The following is a 20,224-nucleotide window of genomic DNA, read 5'->3' on the forward strand; positions in this document are numbered from 1 at the left end:
GTTTGTGCTCCAGTTTTCCAGTATGGAAAATGGCCATAATAGTAGCACTACTACCTCATAAGGGTGATGTGTGGCTTAAACGCCAAGTTCTAAGAGCAGTGTTTGGCACAAATGAGGTGCTCAATAAATGGCAGCCAGTCACACATATAGTGGTCACACATCTACCAGGGTTTCAATCAATTGTTAAATAAATCATAAAAATCAATTCTCCTTTTGTGTTATTATCAGTGCAGATACAAATGAGCACGATAATGTAGAACATCTATACTGACCTTAGAATTTTCTCTGGACATATCTTGCAAAATTTTGTTTTGTATTTTATATTTTTGGGATCTACCTCATTATAATAGTTTGACAGCGAAAAAATATAAGTGGAAATTCCAGTTGCATTTCATAGAGTTAGGTTCATTAGCTGCATTAGCTGTTTGGAGCATTAATAGATAATCTAGTAAATAAAGTAATAATTTCTTAAGCAAATATAAAATGATTATTAAAAAACTTTTCTGGAAACATAAATTCATACTATGCTATATTTATAAAAATAAAATTAATCTAAAATTTGGTCTAATTATGTACACGAATAAAAATAGAAAGTACTAAAAATCCTGAGTTCTCTATTAACCTGTTAGGAAAATAAGCTTATGTTTCATTTTTACATTGAAACTATGAGAAAGTCAACTTAATTGACAACAGAGAAGGCAAATAAATTAAGCCTTCTACTTTTGTAATAAAGACTAAAAGGAAGAAGCAGTTCACATAGAATTTCCAACTGGAGAAGTATTATACATTATATAAAATATTTATTCTATTAATAATTTAAAATCAAAAATGTAAAAATTTTTTAAAAGTTGCAATATAAGACATATTCAATAATTAATCCCATTGTTATTATGATTACAATTTTTATGGTTTATAGTCACATACGATTTCATGGAAAATCTAACTTTGAGAATTTATTAATAGGTTATTTTGCTTGGTTTATGAAAGTTTTAAACTTTTATCATAGATTCATGGTTCAGAGTATGGGATATAATTGGTGGGTGGAAATTAAAGTGAATTCAGAGAGAAAATATTTCCTATTAATTACTTTAGGGTAAAAAAAGATACTTTATTGGCTTGCTCACAAATAGAATAGCTTAACACCTACTTTTATAGAAACATCACTCTTTAAATATCATAGCACGTGTCCTCTCTTCAAAATCTATTATTCATCTTGCTGCAGCCAGAGTGGTCTTTTCAAAATACAAATCTCAATATTTGACTCCACTGTATCAAACTCTTCAATTGCTTCTCATTGTCTTCAGGGTAAAAATCCTTAATGGGCCTTACAAGATCTTAGATGGTCTGCTTCAGCCTTCCTCTGCAGGTTCATCAGCATCTTTCTTTACTGCACCCTAATCCTTCAGCATCTCCAGTCACCCAGGTGAACAGTTTGATTCTTTAACGAAGACTTTTTAGCCCATCCCCACCAACACACACCCCTGGCTGGATTAGGTCACCAATTAAATACTCTCATAGTGTTAGGAATCTTCTTTGGATCAATTGGCATATATATAATTTCATATGATTGCTGTGAAAAATTGATTGTTTCTCTTTCCCATTGGGCTATAATTTCCATAAGGGTGGGAACACATCTGTTTTTCACTCACACTATATCCTCAAGCACAGATCGGGTACATAGTTGGAGCTCAGTATTTGCTGAAAAATTGCATGAGTCAATACAAAATAATAACTTGGAGTTACTTCTGTTGATAATTTCATGTTAAATCTATCAATGTTGGGATTTGGAATATCATACAAATGATTTCAGAAACAAAATGTACATCCTTACATTTCTTTACTTCAATATCATATTACACGGTGTCACTGCATAAGTACTTTTTGAGTATATCTATGGTTTGCTTACCACACAACAAAATGCTTACACTTTTTAATATAATAAATGGTAACTTTTTCTTATGTGCAGTTAGAAAGAAAATGTTCCATAAACACCATGTATGTATTGGGACTAATCTACATCATAAAGGAAAAGTCTATTATTCTACTTCCTGGTAGGTAGCATGCAAGTGTTTTTTTTAAGATTAGCGACTGCGTGTGCTCATTTACCTGGTTTGGTGCTGGTTAATGCCTGCTGTTACAGTATAATTATAAATAGTACCCACTTTCACTTTAAAAAGTATCCTAATTTGAATGACAAATGTATAGCTTAATTCCTTCTAACACTGGCTACTATTTTGTTTCAACTCTGCTAAAGACAAGACTTACAAGGTACAAAACTTTATAAAAATCATAGGTAAAACATATGAACAATAAACTCACCTTCCTCATAAGTGGGATTGTCATAATGAACTTCTAGGAGCACATAATGAGGATCTAATGGAGTGCCAAGGGATAATCCAACATGAGGTGGATAAGAAAAGCCCTAAATATGGAAAATGCCATGAGACAATGTCCTATGAAAGTCCCTGAGAGCTCTATTCCACTAAAAAGCCAGACATCTTCAAGGATATTTCAACCCTCTGGAACCCCATTCATCTACAACTGATGAAATAAAATAAAAATGACTTAAAGAAAGAATCCCTTCCTATGAAAATGGAGTTAAGCCACCTTCATATCAAAAGCAGCATTAGAGCTTTACTTCTAAGTATTAATTAGAATAATATTTGCAGAGGGAAATATGATCAGTTAATTGTGTTACATCTCAGTAATCATTAGCCCCACCTCTCCACCAATAGCCCAGGCAAAAATCACAGTTTCACAGGTGAGGAATGCATCGGGCATGTTGGGGTGATAGCACTCGTGGCCGGACTCCAGAACGCTGTCGTTAAAGTTGCTGCTGCACTGATAGAGCAGGATGTGGTGCACCAGACTCTCATGGCCTCTCTGTATCACTGGCTCAACCTACACAAACATAAATGAGAGGGAGGACACAATAAATAAAACCACCCTACAACATCCCACAACAAACATGAAACTAGCATAAATTATTATCAGTTTCTCAAAGGGATATTCCTCTCAATTATGTCAAGGTTATGTAGTTCAAGTCTAATTTGTTCTGGAGACAGTGACAATGGTAAAGATATGATGATGACAATGGCAACAACAAAGACGAGATAACCATTTACTCCAAGAAACAGGACTTTACTAATCGGCTTTTTTTGGTTGTTAATTCACTGTCGTGTCCCTTGCCCATTCTGCAGAGCAATTGTTTTGAAAGTTGCTTGCTTTTTCCCAGGTTTGCTCTTCCTCCTCCTCCCTCTCATTTTTTTTTAAATTTTTATTATTATACTTTAAGTTCTAGGGTACAGGTGCACAACGTGCAGGTTTGTTACATATGTATACATGTGCCATGTTGGTTTGCTGCACCCATTAACTCGTCATTTACATTAGGTATATCTCCTAATGCTATCCCTCCCCCCTCTCCCCATCCCATGACAGGCCCTGGTGTGTGATGTTCCCCTTCCTGTGTCCAAGTGTTCTCATTGTTCAATTCCCACCTATGAGTGAGAACAGGCGTTGCTTGGTTTTCTGTCCTTGTGATAGTTTGCTGAGAATGATGGTTTCCAGCTTCATCCATGTCTCTACAAAGGACATGAACTCATCCTTTTTTATGGCTGCATAGTATTCCACAGTGTATATGTGCCACATTTTCTTAATCCAGTCTATCATTGATGGACATTTGGGTTTGTTCCAAGTCTTTGCTATTGTGAATAGTGCCGCAATAAACATAGGTGTGCATGTGCCTTTATAGCATTTTTTTTCACGTAGAAAAAAAGAAGTCAAGGCTGTGGGCACAAATGCTCTTAGTCTCCCTCTCTTCCACCTCAAAATGTTATCTTTACCCATCCCTACCAGAGGTAAGAGGTGAGATCTCATTCATCTCTATAAATGCATGGTGCTGAGAAGAAGGCTAAGACCTTAAAGACCACTGAGTTACAGGGTTCTTTTTTCTTTCCCCTCAGAGTTCTTGGAATCTTTGTTCATCTGATAAAGTAGCCCTGGTGTGCTGCTAAATATCCAAGAGTTTAGCCTTACAGTTCATCAACACTTCTGTGTTTAGTCCTAAGTACTCAACTTCAGGCACTGCATTTTAAAATCCTTGCTTGCTCTCTACTTTCAGCATGCACATTTACATGAAGTGTTTTCAGCTGTTTTCTCCTATGGCTTTGTTTTCCATTTTCTCCATAGTTTTTTCTCTTTTCTGTAGGGAAATCTAAGCAAGGGGGGAAACGGTATGTAGTGGGTCGAGTCTGAATGGGCAGCCAAGAAATTCCAGTTTTTATATCCAGTTTTCTTTTGTGTTACATAGTGAGTCATGCCACATCTAAGCCTCAGGTACATTTTCAACATCACATTCATGGAAAAAAACATTGCACACGGTTTTGTTTGCACTTGTTTTGTCTCTAAAAGGTTGTGAGCCCTGAAGGCAGAAACTTTTCTATTTTGCTTGAAAAGGGTAGTTATTGTTCAAGCATGGTTGCATAATAACAATGATTGCACAGAAATAAAACCCAGAATTTCTATAAGAATTTCATTTTTATGTCTAGTTTTAGCTTCTGTCTGAGACTTGACGTTTTTGGGTTCCTCAGTCTTCCAAGGGGGACAGGGCACTGCTAAGATGTCAACAGTAAAATATTCAGGCACATGCGAGATTTTTGCTAAGTACCTCATAAGTTCAGGCAGAACCTTAAGGTTATACTGAGCTCTATAAGGTAGGTCTTGGGAAGAAGCTGTTAGGGCAAAGGAGAGTTGGTTACTATCAGGACAGTTTCAGAAACTAGTGGCCTTCACTAGAGGAAGAGGGAGTTAAGGGTGTGTGATGCTGGGTGGTGCTTGACTCTGGGGAGCTTCAAATAAACAGCTTGAAAGAAACTTTTAAGAACAAGTGCTTTTTTTTTTTTTGGTCGGGCGCGGTGGCTCACGCTTGTAATCCCAGCACTTTGGGAGGCCGAGGCGGGCGGATCACGAGGTCAGGAGATCGAGACCACGGTGAAACCCCGTCTCTACTAAAAATACAAAAAAAAAATTAGCCGGGCGTGGTGGCGGGCGCCTGTAGTCCCAGCTCCTGGGAGAGGCTGAGGCAGGAGAATGGCGTGAACCCGGGAGGCGGAGCTTGCCCCGTGAGCCGAGATCGCGCCACTGCACTCCAGCCTGGGCGACAGAGCGAGACTCCGTCTCACAAAAAAAAAAAAAAAAAAAAAAAAAAAAAAAAAAAAAAAAGAGCAAGTGCTTTTTTTTTGTCTTCATAGGAAGTGCTAAAACTAACACCAAACTGCAAAGCTACCAATTTATTCCTGGAATAATAATAACATCTGTCTTTTATTTAGACCTACTATCTACTAGCCACATATGAATCATTCTATGTATTTCATTTAATATTTACAACAAATCTATAAGAAGGATGTTATAATCCTTATCTTACAGATTTACTGAAACTCAGAGATTAGATAACAAGCTCAAAGTACCACAGCTGGGAAATGGTGATGGGATTTTAAACCAGGCTAGTCTGACCCCAAAGTCTGTACTTTCCTACTGGCTACACATTATTGCAGGAAGCATGTTGGAGATGCATCAAGGACCCTGGAAGTTGCTGCCAGTGGGAGGGAGGATGAAAGGCTTCAGTAAGGCAAGTTGCCGACAGCTGTCATTAACAAGGGTGATGACCTCAGGAGCCAATGCCAGAAGGTGCTTCTGGAAGCCACTAGCAGGGACCACCACATGCAGATGCCCTCAGAGGTGCAGTGCCAGACTGGGAGTCTTACACCAGGGGAGGGGGTTCCTGGCCTCCCTGCCACTCCAGTCCCAGTGCCCCTTGGCCTCTAGGATGAGAAGACAGACCCATGGCCTTTCAAGGTGTTCCTTCTTACAAAGGGCAAATAACAAGGCTTCTCTTTGAGACTTGATAAGGGCTTCAAGAAGAATTAAACTGTAATCTGACCTTCAGATTACAGATTGAGTGTGCAGCCTAAAACATCAGGATTTCCTAAGCAAAAACACCAACCCATAAAACAACAAGGAAACTTGCTGCAAACTTGGGTACTGATCACGGGAGGAGAGGATAAAAACGCTTGGAAGAAGCAAGCCCTTGGCAAAATAGAAAGGAGTGAGCAAAGAAAGGGAAAAAAGGAAAGAAAAAGAAGCGCTTGGAAATGATATATAAGGATAAATATAAATTAAGAGGCTGATAATACGGGAGAAAAAATTACCTGACTATCAAACTCCTGAAAAATAGAAGAATAGTTTCGAGAGAGGAAATTTTCAGACCACCATGGGGATATTAAGTGAGACACCAAGAATGTTCCTTAAGGATGGACATAACTTGTTTAGTGGAGGGTACAACTTGAGGAAATGGGAATACTTTGATCAGTGCGGGACAGGGCTATTGGCTCAAATGCTTAGCACAGGATAGGATTTCCCACAATGCTTCACGCCATGCTTACAGAGCCTGATCAAGCCAGGGCACTGCTACCAATCCCCTCATGGAGGCTGCTCGTTATTTTCTGCTCCCACAACAAGTTCTACAAACATTTTAAGCAGTCAACAAACTTGTGTTTTAAACTCTGTTATGATATTCTTCTTTAGCCAAGGCACCATCTGAGGAAGCAGAGTGAGGCACACACAGAGCCCCATGCCCCCTCCTGCTTGTTGGCTGAATGTGGCATTAACCTGACTTTCTGATGTGCTGGGTAACTGTCCACGGAAAAGACAAGACTTTTGCTTTTGCATTATTACATTATTTGTAATGATGATAGAGTTACACACTTTTTAATTAAAAATACTCAGGCTGGGCCGGGCGCTGTGGCTCACGCCTGTAATCCCAGCACTATGGGAGGCCAAGGCGGGCAGATCACAAGGTCAGGAGATCGAGACCATCCTGGCTAACAAGGTGAAACCCTGTCTCTACTAAAAATAGAAAAAATTAGCTGGCATGGTGGCGGGTGCCTGTAGTCCCAGCTACTCGGGAGGCTGAGGCAGGAAAGTGGCGTGAACCTGGAAGGCAGAGCTGGCAGTGAGCTGAGATCGCCCTACTGCACTCTAGCCTGGGCAACAGAGTGAGACTCCGTCTCAAAAAAAAAAAAAAAAAAAACTGACGCTGTAATGTATCAGTACATTAAAGAGTAGCATTTAAAAAGTGTTCCTTATTCTGGTTACTTCACACATTCACATTATCGTCACAATCACAGGGGGAATGCCAAGAGTTGCCTCTATTCAAAAATATTAAAATTGTAGGAATTATTAAAGAAAGTCATGGCCACAGAAAGTATACAAATATAGATGTATTGGTATTCCTGACACTGGAATGAACATCTAATTTAATCTTGCTTGTAGCCTGGCTGTATGATGGCAGAAGAAATAAATAAAAAGAAATACAAAGCAGTACATATGGAAGTGGAGGCAAGACACAAACATGGAAATTCCCCCGATGACATCAAACTGTGTTATTGATCCCACATTCTTGTACAAAGGTGGGGTGTACAGACCCAGAATGGTGACAGGCCTGTGAGCTTACCTTCCTATGGCAAAACAGACCAGGCAAGGAGGGTCTGGCAGCTGTGGGTTATTTATTAACTACTGTGTGTATTAAAGGAACAGCCCAGAAACCAGAACACAGATAGAAAGGGAAAGACTTCAACCTGAAAGAATCTTTTAAAGAGGAAAACAGTCTCTTCCGTTAGATCAGGTAACTGGAGCTTTCGGATACACTTGAGATATCTTAGCAAGAAAAGAAGAGAACAACAACAAACAGTTGCTCAAGAGTAGCCAAAACCAAGGTGGAAATTAACACTGACCATAAAGCTGACCTTGGCAATGACTATTTTTCCTAACCTCATCATCTCTTCTTACGCACTTTATCTAGGTCAAATATGCCTAACATAGCCCCTGCAGCACAAAGAGTGCTTAATAACTATTTATTGAATTGAAATAAAATGAATACTACCCTTTCCATGAAGCCAACATCAGTGAGGCTGAATCATTAAATTCATTTGCCTCTTAGTTTCTTGATTATCTCCACTATACTGCATCCCACTTCAGCTACTGAATCCCGTTGTCACACCCTGCCCATGAGTACACTACCTCTGAAATTCTCTTTCTGTGCCCCTTGCCTTTCCTGTTAGCTCTTTCACACTGTTCCTGTTGCTCAGCCAGCCATTTTCTCCTGGGAGGTCACTTGCACTCATCACTCACCAGCACTCACAACTGACCCAAATGCTCAAATAGTGAATCACTCCTGTAATCTGCTCCTTCTCATCCTCCACTTAGGACACTGGAGATATACTTTATACAAGTATTCGCATAAGACTTCAAAGTTCATAACTCACACTTTTGCCTCAGAACGTCAATCTTTCTTTGGTTTTGCTCTGCATTCTGTTTATCTCCCTGAAGTGGCTATCCTAAAACCTTTCCCAATCTAGGCACACCTCCTAATCAGCTCTCAGCAAATGTCTTCACTATTTGATGAGAGAGGAAAGCATTTCTATCCACTCTGTAGTTGCCTGAGGGCTGAGCTGAGGGGATAGAATTTGATGCAAAGGACACAATATGATTGAAAAAATCTTAAATGTCAGCAACCCATTCTATATATTCATTTTTCACAATGTAGAAAGTAACGAAATGATTCAAAGAATCTACACTTGGTGGCATCTTATTCTACTTAACTTGAGCTATACAGGGTGGGATGAGACATAGAGAACCTAAGACCAAGTGACTGGGTACAGAGATAAGACCAAAAAATTCTATGTGTTGCAGAATTCCCTAGAACTTAGAACGAAGAAAATGTTTCAGAATTTGAGGCAAAAAAATCTTAGGGGAAATATATATTTCCCTTCAGTGACTGAAAGAATGAGATCTTTGACAAAACTGTGCCTACCTGCTGATCTCTCTTCACCAGCACCTACACTGAAAACAGATTCAGTTCAGAAAGGGCTTTTTGTGAAAGACACCGAGTATTGGCAAACAAAAATCCGTATGGTTTTGGAGGCTTCAAATAGCCAATTACCTAAACAATAATGCTGGCTGAAAGAAACATATTTTCTTTGCTTGATTCCCCTGTGCTGGGTTGAACAGCATCTCCTGAAAATTCACGTTTACCTTGAACCTCAGAAGGGGACCTTATTTGAAAATAGGGATTTTGCAGATGTAATTGGTTGAGAGGAGATCATACTGGATTAGGGTGGGATCTAAATCCAATGACATGTGTCTTTATGAGAGAAAGGAGGGGGAGATTCAGACACAGATACGTACAGAGAGAAGATGGAGGCATGAAGATGGAGGCAGAGATTGGAGTGATGCTGCCACAAGCCCAGGAATGCCAGAAGCTACCAGAAGCTGGAAGAGGCAAGGAAGGGGAGCTTTTGGAAGGAACCTGGCCCTGCCTATATCTTGATTTCAGACTCCTGATCTCCAAAGCTGTGAGAGAATTTCTGCTGTTTGAAGATATCCAGCTTGCAGTCATTTATTACAGCAGCCCTAGGAAATTCATACATCCTCAATTTTCTACCACAAACTAACAATTTGGAGATTTGTACATTTATACCTAGGTCATGATTGTCCCTGTCATTGTGACACGAACTCATCAACTCATCACAAAGACACATTTCTCATACATGACTGAAGTTAAATAGGTTTTTTTTATTTATAGCTAAATATATGTGTGTCGTGCTTTAGCTATTAATTTTGGGGGTAAAGCGGGAGAAAGTACCTTTCTTGTTTTGTCTGATTATAATCAGCAATATGTGAGAAACACAGGGAGGTTACTAGCGCCCTTTTGAACAATTTTCCTGTACTCATTCTTCCAACTCTACCCATTTAACCCGTGGCTCCTTGCTTGTTAAAACGTGAGTGGACGAGTGGAATGTAGCTCTTCAAAAACAACTTGTGACTCAATAAATTCAAAACTAAAACAAAAGGAGAGAGGTGATGGGTGTAATCTGTAATGAGCTGGAAATTTTGTAAATTCCCATCACTTTTCTTCCTGCCTGTTCTTGTTCCTGGCACCCAGCTTTATATACCTACCTGAGGCACAAGTTGCTGCCCACATAAAAGCCCGTAATCCATCTCTGAAAAAAGTTATCCAGAGGTCAGCTAGCTCCTAAAGTGATGCTGCCTACGGGAACATTTCAGCCAGAACTAACCGTGTAGATGGATGAGCATATGATCATGCTGACATGCTCATGTGACAATGGGAGCACAGACGTATCTGCCCCCTCTCTCCATGTCTCCTGCCATATCCTCATCCCTAACAGGAATGGCTCTTTAAGCCTGACAATATATCCGAGGTATGAGAGGCAACCAAAATTAACAAGGAAATGGCATCTTTGCACCACAGACACTCCTCTCTGAAGAAGGTAAGTGTGCAACGCAAATCCTGACTTGGTGATGTGGTGTCAAGGGGCCACAGTCAAGGGGCCAGAGCATGAATGGACCTGTCAGCTAAAGCACACGAGGTGATGGCAAGAAGAGATGAAGTGGGAAAGAGATGAAGAAAAGGAAGGAAAAAGAGAAGAAATGAGGGCGAGGAGGCTTCTGGGAAATAACTCACCCCTTACTGCAATCCCGAATTCTCATGCGTCTACCATCTTCAAGCACAACCTTGCCCTGCCAGCCACAATTGGTCAGTTCAGGGAAGGGTGCCCAGCCTATCTCGGAACTTTTCAAATGACGAAAAGGAATTCAACCCCCTCTAGAAGCTGAATATGAGCTGTGAGGTTCAGCAACCTCCAGGGATGATGTTTCTCAGCACATGAAAGAAGCCAGCATTCAGTGAGATACCAGCAAGCAAGCACACAGAGAGGTAGCAGAGACAAGATAAGACAGGTTTGGCAGAGTTCGAACACTTCACTGAAGCCATTCCTGAAACCAGTTGCATCTCTGCCAACTGTGGTTTATTTACTCAAGTTTTCCTCTTAATAAATGAGTCGATACATTCCTTCTTTTTCTGAAACTAGTTCAGCCTCGGTTTCTATTATGTGTAAATAAAAGTCCTGATTAATAATCAAACACAAATAAGTATAAATCATCAATTCATCAATATGTATGTGCAATCATGCATGTGCTACCTGAAATTTTTTTCTTCACATTGGAACATTGCCACATAAAATACTTTGCTTTTGTTTTACTCTTCCAGTTTATTTACTATTCTTAATTGGACCTGCGTAAGTTAAAAATAGTTACTTCAGTAAATGCCCTTGAAGAGTAATATGTTGGGAGAGAATCACTTCCTCTACTACATACCTCTACTACATACCAATGTCTTTCTCCCTTGCTTACTGATTTCTGAATTTCCACCTAGGCACTTAGGATTAAGGCTATTTGACTTGATGAAACAGGTAACATGTTATGATTTACAGTTATTTATTTTTAAATATGAATGAATTAGGTCCTTTGGCCAAACACTTCAAGAATACAAAAACAAAACAGAACATTACTTTTAAGACAGTTTATAACACAGCATGCTTAGTGTATGTATTGTTGTTTGAATTTTTAATAGATTACTTATAAACTCTAAGGTACCTTCTGTCCCTATATTAGCATATATATTAATTTTCAATTACTTGAGATATTCAATACACCAGAGATCACCTAGAACTTTATGAAAATTTGAAATTAACATATCTATGGCCAGCAAGAAGTAGTTAATTTTAAATTAATACATATATGGCCAGCAAGAAGTAGTAGTGTCCCAGAGGTCCCATCTTGGCTGTGCGACTAACCAGCTGTGGGACATGCCATGAGTAAGTCACATGATAATAGCTCTGCTTCCAATCCAGCTCTAGTCTGTGTACAGACTAGATGAATATATACATTCATTTAATCCTCAAAGCAACCTTATGTGTTTAGGTAAAAGAATTATTCCACATTTTACAGATACAGAAAATGAAGCACACATAAGTTAAGAAACTTGCCCAAGTGTCACAGCCCAGATTTGACTCTAGTGGTCTGGATCAAGAATGTGCTCCTAACCACCACGTGATATACTTGTATCTTTACTAGCAGGGTCACGGATGGGACAGCATCAGTGCTGTACCAAGAACACTTCAGATCCCTGGAGCCTTTTCTGTGCACCCACCACTAGGTTCTGTTCTAGGTTCCTCATTTCTAATCACTTGCATCTGCAACTTTCCTCAGAGGACTATCTTGCAGAGAACTAGTGCCACAAAATATACATTCCCCTGGGGCAGGTGAAAGGTATGGAGATGGGGATGTCCAGCAACCTTGCCCAGATGGGACACGTTCTCCAGGGGTTTGGGTTGAGGCTGGAACTGCAATAAAATCACACTCTTGCTCAGCTTCTTCTTCCCTAGCCTTATTCTCCCCACCAGCCAACCCCCAACCCAGTGTTTTCTCCTGGCACTTCCTTAGTAAATCAATTGCACATAAATCCACGTCTCCAGGGGATACATTTCAAATAAGACAAGCAGCATAATGGTGGAACATTTTTTTGGAACACATTTTATTGGGTTTGATTCTTGCTTTATTATTTTCTATCTCTATTTCTTTGTTGTTTAACTTCTCACTAACTCAGTTCCTTTAGCAGTAAATTAGTGATAATGAGGCTTACTTATAAGATTATTTAAGCATTCAATGGCTGGTCCATGTGAAGCAACAGATACCTTGTAGGTGCTCAAACAATAGTACTAGTATTACTATCTTAAGTTGGATCCTGAGTTTTTAAATGCAATTTTAACATTTTACACTCACAGACAAGTAAATCTATACAAGTAATCCATTCACAAGTTCCAATATTTCAAAATCTAATTTTAAGGCTTGTATGTCACAAATATTCAGGCAAAAATATTTCCATAAATATTAATGTTATTGCAAACTATGTAATCATGAAATATGTATTGGTGAGTGCCATCTCAATATATTAAGGATTTGATTTTCTAATTTTTATGTATAAGACTTAGCTATATTTTCTCTACAGAGATCTTTTTCTGAAATATGGCATCCCTCTTTTCTCAAAGGAAACTTATTTACATTCACTCATGTATGTTTATATATAGTTTTAAGTATAAATTTTCCTTATCACTTTGATTTAAAAATGTTTTCTTTCAAGAGATGTTCCTATGAATGAATGAATGTTCATTCTTGGACTCAACTGACAACTCCCCACCCACCAACAAAAGCCCCACCTACATCTACATACTATGTGCTCTTTGTTAGCTGCCGAGGGAGGAAATAATGATGCATCACACATGAATCTGACAGTCTTATGGATCAAATTCTAGAACAGTAGAGAAGCTAAAGCTAGAGAATAATCATTTTCTGTTGCTTTCCAGCATCAATTCCTCAATATTTTCCTATCAGGAATCCTGAACTTCCGAGCTACATCTTTTGGCTAAGAATGATCGCCAGCTTCCTTGGGTGGCCTAAACCCACTTATGTAATCCCATCCTTGATAGGAGCTGAAATTGATCCAATCACAAGGAATCTGTAGACTTTTACATGATAGCTAAAAGCTATCCTCTCCTTTCCCCTGGATGTGAAACAGAAACTGTGTTACATCAGAAATCTATGCTGCCATTTCTCTACCATGAGGCAAAATAGCCTAAGGATGAAGGCAATACAATATTAAGGGCAAGCTCAAAATGAAGCTACAGCTCTTTTTTTTTTTTTTTTCTGTGATGGAGTCTCACTCTGTCACCCAGGCTAGAGTGCAGTGGTATGATCTCGGCTCACTGCAAACTCTGCTTGCCGGGTTCAAGTAATTCTCCTGGCTCAGCCTACCGAGTAGCTGGGATTACAGGCACGCACCACCACACCTGGATAATTTTTGTATTTTTAGTAGAGATGGGGTTTCACCATGTTGGCCAGGCTGGTCTCAAACTGGCTGGCCTCAAACTCCTGACCTCGTGATCCACCTGCCTCAGCCTCTCAAAGTGTTGGGATTACAGGTGTGAGCCACCGCGCCCAGCCAAAGCTACAGCTCTTGAAATATCATGAACCTCTAGGCTAAGGGATTTGCTTCAAATAAATCTAAGCAACATTCAATTGAAATAAAAATGGGTTTGATGATGATAATAACTGTCAATGACAATTATTTTCTTCAATCACCCTTTATTTGTTTCTTCCCGTCTTCAGACAAGCAATGAAGGTTGAGGTGACTACTCAAATCTGGATTAACCCATTTCTTGTTTGCTCTGAGAAATAAGCACTGGCAGCAAGCAACACTTTCTTTTTTTTTTTTTTCTAAATGGGAAATAGGTTAAGGTGGAAATTTTAATTTGGCAATCTGGAAAAATATACATATAAAACAAAGCATTCCCAAAATAACTAATAGCTAAGCCTGGTTCTATAACGTGCTTGAAAAACACTTTTTTAAGAGAACAATGAGTATTTAGAACATGCTAAAACAACAAGACTCATCTTATTTCCCATTTTTCATCTTCAAAGTGTCCTTTAAGTTGCTTTTTAGTCATAGCTATCATCCTAATCCACATCTCTCATTAATCCTATAGGAATTATAACAATAGTCATCTACTTATCTTCTTGGATGTTGCTATTGGTCTGAATGTGTCCCCCAAAAATTCTTATGTTGAAATTTAATCATCAATGTGATAGTATTAAGAGGTAGGGTCTTTAAGAGGTGATTACATGGATGGGATTAAGTCTATTACAAAAGGGTTTGAAAGACTGGGTTCATTCTCATGCCCTTCTACTTTCTACCATGTGAGGACACAGCAACAAGGTGCCATCTTGGAATCACACAATAGCTTTCACCAGACAGCAGACACCAATGACAGTGCCTTGACCCTGAACTTCCCAGCCTCCAGAACTGTAAGAAATACATTTGTGTTCTTTATACATTACCCAGTCTAAAGTACTTTGTTAGAGCAACATAGACTAAGACATGTTTAGTAACTTGCCTTTTGAAGAACACTCTATATCCCAAGCAGATGATCTTCCCAAATTGCACTTTTCACCCTGTTAATCTGACCAATCATATTCAATGGCTCCACACTGCCCATCCTGTAGCTGATAAAGTCAGTACTTCTTTTTCTGACATTCAGGGCCCACTGTCATTAGCTGCATGTTAGCCCCATGGTCCCATATGCATGAATTCCAGTCATAGAAATCCCTTCCCTTTATGCACTATGTTCATTCTTACACTCATGATTTCATTCATGCTGTTTTCCCCATCCAATAAGTCCCCCTTATGCAACTTTGCTTATTTAAATCCTATTCATTTTTGAAAGCTCAAGTTTTGTTTTCCCTGGATGCTTATGTGATTATTTTGGCTCACATTTGCCCTGTTGCTCAGAATTTCTTTCAGGAGGCAGTACTATGTGGTAGCTTAAAGCCAAAGACTTGGTTTGGAATCCAAGGTCTGCCCCTTACTAGTTGTGTGACCTGAGGCAAATTACTTAACCTTACTGAAACTCAGTTACTTTAGTTATAAAATGGAAATACAAATCAGCTTTTTTTTTCTTTGAGATGGAGTCTAGCTCTGTTGCCCAAGCTGGAGTTCAGTAGCGTGATCTCGGCTCACTGCAAACTCCGCCTCCTGGATTCAAGCGATTCTCCTGCCTCAGCCTCTCAAGTAGCTGGGATTACAGGCACTTGCCACAACACCCAGCTAATTTTGTATTTTTAGTAGAGATGGGGTTTCACCATGTTGGCCAGGCTGGTCTCAAACTCCTGACCTCATGATCCGCCTGCCTCAGCCTCCCAAAGTGCCAGGATTACAGGCGTGAGCCACCACGCCTGGCCCAAATCAACTTCTAATCTATTATAAAAACTAAAGGAGAAACGTGTCTAGCCCATAATTTGTTGTAAACATTAGTTTAAAACTATACTCAGTTCTGTACAATTTATCACATACATAACTTTTTTACTGAATGCAATTATTTCATATGCAAATTTTTTTCTCCTTAGTTGGAGTAACAATTCATTGTTTTACTACTTGCTGCCAATTCATTATATGGGGCAGACTTTTTTAAAGCCTTTGTTATTTGTGTATGAGTGTCTGTGTGTATGTAATTAAGAAAACATAACATGAAGATTAGATCTTGCTATTCTTTGACATGCTATTGCATACATCTCTATAGGTATGAGCTGTTTTTAAATGATAAATGAATTGTTTTTTAGTTTAACTTGTATTTCAGATTCCAGCATTTCATAGAGTCAAATGCATACACAGTTCATATAGAGTAGATATATATTATTTTGCTTTTTTATGCTGCAGAAAAAATGATTCAGAGAACTTTTCCAATAGCTTTTTGGTGGTTTCGTTTGTTTCTTTCGGTCAATACATGCGCTTCAATTCAGCAATACATCAAAGGGGTGAGTATATCTGAATTTCTGCCAGTCCTATGCAGGATAGATAGATGCACATGGACCAACATGTTTTATGGAGGATGAAAAACTGCAGAAATGGGCAATATACAGGAACATAACTCCACATCACAGAACAACAAGGGAGACAGAACTATGCAGTAAAAAAATGCTTGAATACTACAACTTTATTTTATGTGACCCATCCTCCTATCCCGGGGAAGTAAAGATTAACAGAAGAAATTCAAAGCAACATTAAACTAAGGAAAGGTAAGTAAACATTAAATTATCAAAATAATGGAGAAATTATTTGCAACACTTATATCAAACAAAAGGCTTAATTCCCTTAATATAAAAAGTTCTGATAAAACAAGTCAAAAAACAAAATTGTGAAAATGGGCAAAATACATGAATCAAAACTTCATGGAAGTCTGGGCACGGTGGCTCATGCCTGTAATCCCATCACTTTGGGAGACTGAGGTGGGCGGATCACCTGAGGTCGGGAGTTCAAGACCAGCCTGGCTAACATGGTAAAACCCTGTTTCTACTAAAAATACAAAAATTAGCTGGGCATGGTGATGCACACCTGTAATACCAGCTACTCAGGAGGCTGAGGCAGGAGAGTCACTTGAACCTAGGAGGCGGAGGTTGCAGTGAGCTGAAATTGCACCACTGCACTCCAGCCTAGTCAACAGAGTGAGACCCTGTATCAAAAAAATAAATAAAAGCCCATGGAAAAGAGATCCACATGGTTACAAACAGAGAAAAAGGTATTAAATAAATATATGGAATTCAATATACTGAAATGAAAACAATGACATACCTATCAGATTGGCAATATTCACCTATCAGTATGGCAACATTTAAAAAGTCTGTCAAGACAACCTACAGAATGGGAGAAAATTTTTGCAACCTACTCATCTGACAAAGGGCTAATATCCAGAATCTACAATGAACTCAAACAAATTTACAAGAAAAAAACAAACAACCCCATCAAAAAGTGGGCAGAGGACATGAACAGACACTTCTCAAAAGAAGACATTTATGCAGCCAAAAAACACATGAAGAAATGCTCATCATCACTGGCCATCAGAGAAATGCAAATCAAAACCACAGTGAGATACCATCTCACACCAGTTAGAATGGCCATCATTAAAAAATCAGGAAACAACAGGTGCTGGAGAGGATGTGGAGAAATAGGAACACTTTTACACTGTTGGTGGGACTGTAAACTAGTTCAACCATTGTGGAAGGCAGTGTGGCGATTCCTCAGGGATCTCGAACTAGAAATACCATTTGACCCAGCCATCCCATTACTGGGTATATACCCAAAGGACTATAAATCATGCTGCTATAAAGACACATGCACACGTATGTTTATTGCGGCACTATTCACAATAGCAAAGAGTTGGAACCAACCCAAATGTCCAACAACGATAGACTGGATTAAGAAAATGTGGCACCTATACACCATGGAATACTATGCAGCCATAAAAAATGATGAGTTCGTGTCCTTTGTAGGGACATGGATGAAACTGGAAAACATCATTCTCAGTAAACTATTGCAAGGACAAAAAACCAAACACCGCATGTTTTCACTCATAGGTGGGAATTGAACAATGAGAACTCATGGACACAGGAAGGGGAACATCACACTCCGGGGACTGTTGTGGGATGGGGGGAGGGGGGAGGGACAGCATTAGGAGATACACCTAATGCTAAATGACGAGTTAATGGGTGCAGGAAATCAACATGGCACATGGATACATATGTAACAAACCTGCACAATGTGCACATGTACCCTAAAACCCTAAAGTATGATAAAAAAAAAAAAAAATTATATAATCAAACAAACGTTATATAATATTAAAAATAAAAATAAAAATAAAAAGTCTGTCAATAGTCAATTTGAATAGAAAGAATATAAAAAAAGCATAAAACCGGAAATAATTTAATATTGTTATTAAATTATATTAAATTCAGATATTCATACAATAATAAAATGGATCTATACATACTGAAGGGGAACATTTTTCAAAAGGTACTGTCAAATGTTAAAAGCAAGTGTCAAAATACGTAGTGTAATCCTATCAGGATCTAAAAGTTAAAACAAGAAAGTTATATATACATATAAGATATATGAAGTTTTTTCTATATCTATTAAGAGAAAGGAATGAAAACAGAAACAGAAATAGACATAAAGGTATTGATTTCATATGTATAGACAATTTCAGAAAAACGCAAGAAAATATTAATGATGGCTTTATAAGCAGTGACACTTGAGTAGTATTAATAGAAGTTAGGGCATTTTACTTTTCACTTTACAATCTTTTATATTTGAGTTTTTACAGTGAGCAAATATTACTTTTACAGTGTATTTTTAAAAATTCTGGTTTCATTGCTTACTAACTGAATGGCCCATGACAACTTGACAACTTAATTAACTGTATGAGTCTCTGTCTCCTACCACACAAGGTGATCATGAGGATTGCATGAGATAAAAAATTCCACACAGGAGAAGAAAGTCTTCTTAGTAAATGACCTGAGGTCAGCTGGTTATTCATATGAGGGAAAAAATCAATCTTGACTCTGATAGTGGCAGGAAGCAGACAAATTCCTAGGCAGATGGCGCGGGTCCCTGGTGAAACCTGACCTTCAAACTAAAGACAATTTAAAGCCTGAAAACCAAGCCACAAGTCTTGGATAAATCCACAGACTGGATTGAGAACCTCTGTTCCCATTTGGCGCACTTTCCCTTGATTGATCCCCACCCTTCACCTATTTTACACATATTTACCCTTCCCTAATTGGTGTTTTACACTGTTGTACCACGTTTGAGTGGGGTCTTTATTTTAGCCTTTTTTGCATACTCACAAACCAATCCACACACATTCTCCTATTCCAAGCCCATAAAAGTCCCAGACTCAGCCACACTGGGGAACTGACCACCTTTGAGTCAGGAGCACTACCCGACTTTGGGTAAATGGGCTGCCCAACTCATGTCTCACTCTCTGCTGAAAGCTGTTTCATCACTCAGTAAAACTCTCCACCCTGCTAACTCTTCAGTTGTCCAAGTAATCTCATTCTTCTTGGACACAGGACAAAAACCTGGGACCTGCCAAACAGCAGGTGCAAAAGGAGCTGTAACACAGCTTCCCCATGTGACAGGAAGCAGCAACAGGGCCAGGCCAACCCAGGGGCCACGGTCCAGAGTGGGGCAATGGGAACACATGAGCAGAGGTTCCATCGGCTACAGAATTTTCTGGCTTGCGAAGCGGCATTGAAAAACATCTTGTATCATTTCCTACCCCACACTATAAACTATAAAGTGTCAATTCCAGGTAAATTTTAGGTTTAAATGTAAAAGCCTAAAATAATATTTGTAGTAGATAACATAGAAAAATACTATCATGTTGTTGGATTCAGTGTTATAGTGTTTTTGAGAATTTCTGTGTCTACATTTATGAGGAATAATGGTCTGTATGTTCTTTTTTGTGATGATTTTGTCTGGCTATATTATCTGCTTAATGCTGGCCTCATAAAGTAAATTGGTAAGCTTTTCTTCCTCTTCTAAAAAAAAAAAATAGAAAAGAAAAGAATTCCATACAGTGCAGGGTATATATAAAGCATTTATCCTATTAGTTCTCGAAATGTTAGTTCTCATAATCCCCATCCATTATCTGTCTATAATATTTCCTTGAAAATTACATTCATTTTATATTTGTGGTAAGCTATCATACTTAATTAGATAATAGTCTCCAAAAGCCTTTGAAAATATTTACTTCCCTATTACTGAGTCAATGCAACATAATTTATCTCCTCTTATATTTTAACGTAAAATTTGTATTTAGAGTAATAACTGACTAGGAAGGATTTTGAGCTGGGTTTCTAGAAAAACAGAGTTTTCTTCTGTAAACCCAATTATATCCTCTGAGTTTTTAGGCCTTTA

At 38.7% G+C, this 20,224-nt stretch overlaps 1 protein-coding gene across 1 annotated transcript in view; it reads right to left on the bottom strand.

Moving 5' to 3' along the window:
- MOXD1 (monooxygenase DBH like 1) overlaps positions 1-20,224 on the bottom strand; it is a 107,084-nt gene that overhangs the window by 30,002 nt on the left and 56,858 nt on the right. The window contains exons 5-6 of the mRNA XM_055264324.2: positions 2,722-2,901; positions 2,320-2,422 (exon numbers count right to left, since the gene is read on the bottom strand). Of these exons, the coding sequence (XP_055120299.2) occupies positions 2,320-2,422; positions 2,722-2,901 (283 nt within the window). The remainder of the gene's footprint in view (positions 1-2,319; positions 2,423-2,721; positions 2,902-20,224) is intronic.

This window comes from Symphalangus syndactylus, chromosome 2, assembly GCF_028878055.3.
Source record: "Symphalangus syndactylus isolate Jambi chromosome 2, NHGRI_mSymSyn1-v2.1_pri, whole genome shotgun sequence".
Taxonomy (NCBI): domain Eukaryota; kingdom Metazoa; phylum Chordata; class Mammalia; order Primates; family Hylobatidae; genus Symphalangus; species Symphalangus syndactylus.